The sequence below is a fragment of the Oryzias melastigma genome, linkage group LG7 (assembly GCF_002922805.2).
Source record: "Oryzias melastigma strain HK-1 linkage group LG7, ASM292280v2, whole genome shotgun sequence".
Lineage (NCBI taxonomy): Eukaryota > Metazoa > Chordata > Actinopteri > Beloniformes > Adrianichthyidae > Oryzias > Oryzias melastigma.
Window position 1 is genome coordinate 15073596 of NC_050518.1, and position 9007 is coordinate 15082602.

The following is a 9007-nucleotide window of genomic DNA, read 5'->3' on the forward strand; positions in this document are numbered from 1 at the left end:
TTTTTTTTTTTTTATAAAGTAAAAGACTGTTCTGGATATATCGCGATATGTATTGTCCTTTGAGCCATGTATCGCGATACGTACCATATCGCTGGATTAATACCACAATCCAGTATACAACCCTAGTATACAGTTGTATTTTAGTTGCTGGAACAGCTAAAACACAAAACTTTATAGCTTCAGAAATGTGAACATCAAGAAAACTACAAATTTAAATGAAATTTTTAAGTCAATTAGCAAAATAAATCACTCCATGATGTCAATGCTTAAAATCTAGAGTACTGCATACCAAAACAAATAGCCATAACACTGCAAAAAAGAGAGAAGCTTTGGTAAAGAAAGAATAAAGAAAAAAAAGGAGATCATGTGAAGGTAGAAGAAAAAACAGATGAAAGACCTTCGATGTGATGGAAATAATGCAGACTGGAGTAAAAGAAAACCAGACAAGGAAAAAAAAAAAATTAAATGTACTTACTCATTTAATGAAGTGATGGTGCCCCCCCACTCTTTCTACTACATGCCGTATGCAGACTGCACTGTCCCGTCCCCTAATAAAGGGACAACCTGCACTGGAGGCACCGGCAGCATCTTCTCCTCTAACCTCATCTCATCACAACACAACAGCAGCATTTGCGTCACTCGCTCAGCCCCCCCACCCCACCCTTTTTCTTTTTCTCCCCAAATTTACATCTCTCTCATTTGTTCCCCCCTAAAAGTCCAATTCTCCAGCACAGAGGAAGCTGTTGTTATATCACGCACCCCCTCCTTTAAGAATTCTCCTGTTCCACAGCCTCATGTCCTACATAGAACACCATAGATCCATACTGTATCCTGCTGCAGAAATGAGTCATACTCCACCGCTCCTCCATCCTCACCCCACCCCTATCACAGCCAAGAAGGGATCTGCTCTGTTTGTGATTTTAACTCCCTCTGCATTAAACACTTTGTCACAACCCCAGTGGGAGCAGGAGGGGGCGTGGAGGTAATGACTGAATAAAGGTGGTGTTCGATGAACCCAGTACTCTCCACCCTGCCTTAGGCTTTTGAAATGAGCAGAAGGAAGAGTTTAATCTTTAAGAATCTGAAGAGTTTCAGTTTCTTCTCCACCAATCAGGACAGCAAATGTTCCTTCTGAAGATGCCGCCTCAGCTTTTTTCCTTTAGTGCCTCACAATAAAAGGAAGAATTTTTTTATGCTTTAGAAATGTCAGTGATGCTGTTTATTAACTCTCTTTTATTAAGGAAAAAACATTATTTTCTTAAATTCACAATTATGAAATATATTTTCTTTTTATTATTATTTTTTTTTACCACCAAACAGCACACTGAGAATACTGTAAGACTATTTAAACTGTGTGGGCTGGGCGACATGGAATTTATTATATCTCGATACAGCTTTTTCCATATTGAGCGATAACAATATATATCGCGATATATAACCTAATAATGTGTCAAATTTGAACAAAGAAATGTTTAATCAAAGCATGTTATTTAGATTTAAATATTATTTAGCTGAGAAAAAAATTTAGAGATTCACTAGAGATTTCCTAAATCTGTGATACATTTATATTAAACTATAACAAAAACAGCCTGAAAACAAAAATTTGCACTATTGTTCATATATATCATTGACATTAGCTGAAGTGCTCTCACAATGAAGGAGGCGGGGGGTTTATCACATCTGATACAGGTTGTGGTTTTGTGTAACACCTGCTGATAAAATACAGTAGATTCAGGTTTATCATTATATTTTAAAGAGTTTTTATTTTTAATGAATGTCCTACAAGTTAATTTTGTTGTATTTATCTGCCACGTCTTAAAAGTTCAGTCAGTAAAAACATTGTCCGACTTTAAACTGGTCCGTGTTTACATCAGGCGGAGCACGAAACAGCTCGTTAGCATTAGCATCATGCTAATAAATCCACACTTTTATTAAACTTTTGGTTGCTGCTTTAAGTCCAGTGGGTTTGTCTTCCAGTTCCACGGCTTCATCAACCGAAACTAAACGTGACGCCTGCTTCACACTGGACGCGGAAGCGCCGCGGAACGCTGTGGAACGGATGCCGCTTCCATTCGGCACCCTTGTTAACCTATAGTGTGGCTCACACCAGGCGCGGAGCGCGCAGCGAGTCATTCCGGTGTCGTCTGCTCTATTTTGTGCGATCCATGTCAATGGTAGGAAGTTATTATATATGAGAAAATCTGGTTTATTTCTAAAATATAACTTATTTTTCAAAATAAAACACCGCAACTCACAAATGCGGTAATATTTTGGGATCTAAGCAAAAGGTAGAGATAAAAATAAATATACAATCACAACATACACACACACACACACAAAGCAGACAGACACACTGATAAACGAAGTGGGCCAACTCGGGGGAGGGGGGGTTGCGCTAAGTTTTGGGTTTAAAAAAAGAACAGAGAAGCAGAGAGCACTTCTTGTTAGCAGAAACATTGGGTCATATTTTTAGGTTAATTTACCCATGATGGCAAAAATAAAAAAAAAAATAAAAAACTGAAGCGCCTGTCGACCATCGCGGAAAAATGCGCGTCTGGTGTGAATTGCAGGAGAGAGTGGATGGCGTCACAAGAGAAGATTAGCGTAAGTGACCGCGGGGGTGTGATGTCTCATGAGTGGCGTGACCTGGCAAATTTCAATTTTAGACCATTCAAAATAAAAGTCTCTCGCGATAGACTCATTCCTCTATCGAGAAAATGCATCACGATCAATATATTTATCATTTTATCGCCCAGCCTTATGTGTACATCAACTAATTAAAGTTAAGTTAGTCTTGGTATTTTATGAGGTTTTTCCTTTTACAATAATCCTATTTAAACAACATTAAAATGACATTAAATATTAAATTTTAATGTGTGAAACACTGATTATTGCATAGCTAATGGGACTTGAAATTATGACGACATATTTTACACAAAACATACATTATTATTACTAAATGTTGTCACATCATGATTGCCATACATTTTAGACTCAATTAATGCTTACAGTCTAAAACCTGCATGTTTTTAAAATAAATAATTTTACATTTACACCATATGTTTAGTGTTATTAATTAGATTAACATGCATACATCAGTTAATGTTCAATAATTAAAGGCATTTTAGATTTATGTATAAAAACTAGAGGTATCTCCCCCTCTCACACGATTCGATACGCCTCGATACATGGTCCATGAATCTATACATAAAGGAATCAACTAACTTTTTGGCGACAGAATATGGTCTGATTCTTCTACCCAAAAAATCAAAATATTTCTTATTCATAAGGCATTTAACGGTATAAATAATAATGCATGGCATTTGACAGAGAAATGTATTCAGGTATTGACTTGGAAGAAGCAAGCTTATGATTGCACGTCTTTTTGTTTGCATCACATGAATATAAAAAGACAAAGACGATAGAAAAAAAACACATAGAGAAACTGATTAAATCAATTATTTATGTTTTGATTGATTTAATACCATTTAACCAACAAAATCGTGTTCATATCTGTGGTTTTCAAGCGATACTGGTGTTGCTTGATTTTTTGATACATGTCTAATATCTTTTACATCCCTAGTAAAAATACTAGTATTGCTTTTCCATTTAGATTTATACCTTACCTTTACATTTTAAGGAATTGACATATATTTTTAATGTTTGTTGAACTTTTATAATTGATGCATCCACTTTGAATCAGTCTGACTTCAATGTGATTAAAATGTGGGAAACACATACAAAAACATTCCTTCTATTCCATATATAATGCAGTAAATGTTTGTTCACGCTTAAAAAAAGGATTTACACCACAATGAAATGAGGAACAGAAGTAGAATTTCAGTGAAGGTGTCTTGAGGATTTTTTCTGTCCAATCAGGCTGACGCGCAGAGTCCAGATCAAAATGAATTACAGCTCACAGTTAAAAATAGTTAGAAGTTAAAAATAGACCAACACAATAAAGTGGACCTCAGACGGGGCAACAATGCCATCTAGCTGTGTATCTGACATCTTACTTGTACACAGTTGCAGCTTCCCTGCATGCAAGTGTTTTTTTTTACTTCACTTTACTTGTGTTTTTGAAAGTTGCATGACTGTGAGTTCTGTCAGAAGAGGAAAGAAAACTCACTCCGATCATCTTTTCATCTATTATCAAAGTGGTCTTTACTTATGATTATGCCATTTTAAGCCAAAATCAAAAAAACGAGGATTTCTGGAGCATATTTTCAGGCGGGACTGTTGGTGCAAAGCAACCCCGCCCCTCTTCCCCTTCTTGTGGCTGAGAGCATAGAGCGGAGAGCTTGTTCCTACATCACATATAAGCTCTTTTTCAAACAACATTTATTCATCTCCTCCTGATTCACAACAATTTGAATAAAGACATTCTCAGAATTGCAATTTAAAGCTTAATTTTCTTTATATATGTCATCCATCATCAGAAAAATGCAACAAGAACATGTTAAAAACACAGATTTTCTTCTGAATGGGTATTTAAAAAATTGACTGTTGTCATATGGTTGGTGAAACCAGAATGCAAAAATCAGATAAGCAGTGTCCAAAATATAGACACAAAAAATGTAGAAGTAAAATATTTAAACACACCGACTGTTGACTCGGGCTGGATATTTTGCAATTTCCCCATTGTGGGACAAATAAAGGTTTTTCTTAATCTTAATCTTAATATCAACAATAATGTTCAGAATCGATTCGATTCAGTTTTTTTTTTCTGATTCGATTTCCATATAGTTTCACACATTTAAACAGTAGCTTTTAATAATTCGCTTTTTTTCAAAGCTTTCTATCGTCTCCCGCCATGTTTGTTTCCCACCAAACAATTCAAATCTCTGAGGTTCTCGAGAGAGAAGACTAATGTCAAGGAGAAAAGATTCCTTGGAAATAGATAAAGAAGGTCAATCTCTAGTTTTATGAATCAGTTATTTGTTTACTGGACTCGGACTGATTCAAATTGATTAATTGATTCTTTAAACCCGGGTCAAATATTGACAAATGTAAAAGAAAAAATGGGAATGATACCAGGGATGTGCTATAAGTCAGATGTATAGTATAACAAAGTAAATATTTGTCCACTCATCTGTGCAATAAATTAAATTTCTATTTGATTTAAATATTAGTGATCATTTATACAATCAAAATTGCTGTATTTTATGTATTTCCTGTTTTTACATGGTAAAATGTGAGATGAGGCTGCAGCTTTGCTTCATCTTAGATGGCACAACTCCTTTCCTAATTTGTGTATGTATAATGCTTTATTAAAATGTTAAATAGCATTATAGACATTTTTATCATTTATCACTCTCATTCACTCTCTATATAATAATTATTAGTCTATTGTTTATTTAGTGTTCTGATCTGTTATAAACCAAAAAGATAGAAGGTGAGAGAGGCAGTAGCTCTTCCTAACAGGTAGAGGGCAAACGTGAGCTCACATTTAATGGTTGCTAATAGAGTTCAATAGGAATCAGGTATTTTTTGATTTGCTCTGACTGAGAGCAGAAATGTTGGATGTTAAGACTCAGCTCAAAAATTTGAAAATTTGACTTTAAATTAAATTATGAATACAAATGCTGGAGCTAAAGGGGCTTCAAACTTAAAAAAAAATCCTTCTGATACTAAAACAAAATAAAAACTTTTACCCCAAAATCCCAGACTTGTTTTTCCAGAAGGACTGTGCTGCTAAAAAGTCTTCCTTGGCCCAAATTGTACCTGTTTATAAAAAGAATGCTGATAAGAGATACAATCAGTAGTTGGTGAATATATTGGGTTCGTATGTTTGTAAATCTGACTCTGAGAGAATTTTAAGAGCACAATGAGAACCAAACAGGTCAAGCTTGGAATATGTCTATGTTTTCTGTCAATAGCAGATCCTGCTCTTTTCTTTCCATAGCCTGCACAAATCTGGAGTTCAAACTCCTCAAACATCAGAAACAACAGTGTGGTCAATCACTGCTCCCCTCTAATCAGCTCACTCTAGAGAACTTCAGCTTTCAACTTTATGTTTTTTTTCCATCCAGACATATCGCCTTAAATAAAACTGAATCTCCACAGTAATTAAAAAGCAGATTTGTTTTAACCCAAACCTTTGGCTGCCCTCTGGTGGCCACAAATATACAAGCAACTGCAGGGTGAAGAAAATGAACAGAAACTGACAGTTATTTGAACACAAATGAAAAAGGCCCAACTAGAAAAATCTTCATTTCAGAACTATTTAATCCTGAGAAATATTAGTTGCTGGATTACAATCTAGTGAAACACTACAGATACGGCTGGAGCTTTGTTCACGCTCACCTACATTTTCCATAGGATATTTTCAACCGCTGTCACTGATGGTCTTTGATGATCAGCGTTTGAACGTCAGCGGCAGCCAGAAATACACATGAAATAAATGAATGCACAAACAGAGCTGCTTACCTGCCGTTTGATGAAGCTGGAGGTGGTGTCGGAGGAAGTGCTGCCATCGGAGCGTTTGAAGCGGCTCTTGCGCTTAGGCAGTTTCCTGGGCAGCTGAATGGAGAAAACGACACGGAGGAATTTAGAAAAAAAAATTTAGATGGTTTTTAGAATGTGTTGTAATTCTTATGAATACAATGCATGTATTTTTAGGGATGCACGCTATATTCAGCAAATATATTTGGCTGAACATTGCAAAAAATTTAAATTTGGTCTTTGGTGGGAGTGAGCTAAAGTAAGGCCAAATGGTGACATCTGACACAAGTTTGGTTAATCAACATTCATCAATGATCTATAGTGCCTTCTTAAATATGTCAGCAGTTTGGAGGTCTTTTTAAAGTGACAGAGCGACAAAAGAGCTGTTTGCATCAAATTTTGAACTAAATTATTAGGAAGGCTTATGTCTGCGAAAGTCTTTAGCATGAAAGAGAGATTGAAAGAAAAGACAGCAGAACTCTGTCCGTGGCAAACATGCTTGAAAAAACGGAAATGTTAAAAATAATGAAACTTTAAGGTCCTATATCGTGCAATTCCTAAGCAATACAGGGTAAACTATATGCATATTTGTGATGATATATTACCTTTGGCACACTAAAGAACAAGTTTAAAAAAAATTAGTCATTTTTGCGAGTTCCTTTTCCTATACACTTTCCAGAAGTAATACGACTTGATCTCTGAGGCTCCGCCTTTTAGTCTTTGTGGGTGCCGCCTATTTGATGATGTCAACCTAGAGTCGGCCTTGCTTACAAAAACAAACAACATCCGAACGTTTGCAAAGATGCACAGTGTTCCCCCGCATATAACGTTTCTTTATTCACAGTTTCATGTATTCACACATTTTTCTTCCGGTTCGTCACAAAAACTTAAACAACTTAAGACGCTTGCATGAAATGTTTGCATCCGAAGGAGATGCTGCGCTGCTGAGATCCATCTTCGCACAGCGGAGCCCCATCCAGAGAGCGGACAGCGCACATCCGCAGTCTTTTGTTCTGAATTTTTAAAAAAAGGTTGGGAGTACTGTCTGTGCATATAAAATGAGAGCATTATGCTGATCACCGCTAGCTCAGCAAAGAAAGTGGGTGTGGCTGAGTTAGCCTGGGGGCGGTCCTGGCAGACTCGTCATTAACTTACAGATGATTATACAACTACATCCAAAACAAAGTAATAACATTAGCAATCATATTCTAACACAGAATAATTACAGCAGGAGAAATATGAGTAAAAATATATATATATATAAACTCAAAAAAGTTGATGTAATTCTGTAATACAACCAAAAAAATCTATTTATTTAATTCTTATTTGTTTGAATAGAACTTGGTTTGAAATAGTAGTAAATTGACAATATTTACGATGCTTTTATTATCAAAGCTAAAACAAACAATATGTTCAAAATTTATAATTGAATTTCTTTTTAATTTACTATTTATGAATTTTTCCACTTAGTTCAAAAGATCAAAAGAAAATGCCAAATTATAGAAAAGATGGAGTGCAGCGCAGACTTTTCCTTGAAGGGGCAGTTCCCACTTTGTGACATCACAATGTGGGGACCTGCTTGTCTTCGTGGGTTGGGAGGGGCTGGTGCTCAGAGGAATGCTCAGAGATGCATGAATGGATCAAAACTACCACTTTGGGGTTGGTTTTTTTTTGAGGAATTAACATTATAATACACTTGAAAGCTCAAAAAAAGTTTATTTTAAAGGAGATAGACCCTTTAACATCCATGCATGATAACTATTCGGCCAAGCATTTCAATTATTATTTGACTTCAGCCACAGATTTCTATTTTGGTGCATCCCAAGTAAGAATTTCAAGCCAGTAAAAGAGATAAAAATTGGAAAAATAATGCAAAATTATGGAAATTAAACAAAAATGGCAGAAAAAAGAAAAAAAATTGCACAAAATAGACATACAATTGAATAAACTAGATATACATTTTTGGAAAGAATGGGAAAAAAATTAATTTAAAAATGAAGGAAAAGAACTTGGATGTGAAGCAAAACTAGAATTAATCATTTGAAAACACCACAAACTACATGATTAGTGATTGTCCTAGTTCTTTGAAGCAGAAGTGGGAGTTTTTTTATTTATTTTTTTTTTGTGCTCTGCAGCCTAAGTTTCATAATCTGGTCATACCAACAGAAGAAACAGGAGCTGCAAAAATCCCAGAGATACCAGAAGGAATTTTAAATGGATGCATAGGACATATCTAGTATATAAATGAGCTGTTTTTCCACATTAAATTAAAAATAATGTGTGGATTTAGGCCACAGGTGGCACAGAACCTGCACGTTCACACCAACAAAAACACCTGCAAACCGGGATGTTGCTGTGTGGCTTCACTGTGTCAGGAAAACGCAATGTATCGTATAGAAAAGCTCCTAAAATAACAATATTAATGTATATTTAGGCCTAAAATACAAAAAAATGCATCGATATTTAAGCGGAATGTAAAACATGGTGGATGGATGTATGGGCTCGAGGATCGATCCGCAGTGAGGTGGGAGTACAGCGGGGAAAAGTATCAGCTTGCCAAAAA

At 35.7% G+C, this 9007-nt stretch overlaps 1 protein-coding gene across 3 annotated transcripts in view; it reads right to left on the reverse strand.

Moving 5' to 3' along the window:
* cacnb3a (calcium channel, voltage-dependent, beta 3a) overlaps positions 1-9007 on the reverse strand; it is a 29797-nt gene that overhangs the window by 19915 nt on the left and 875 nt on the right. For all 3 annotated transcript variants that reach the window (XM_024292964.2, XM_024292965.2, XM_036212802.1), the window contains exon 2: positions 6430-6522. In XM_024292964.2, coding sequence (XP_024148732.1) covers positions 6430-6522 — 93 coding nt within the window. The remainder of the gene's footprint in view (positions 1-6429; positions 6523-9007) is intronic.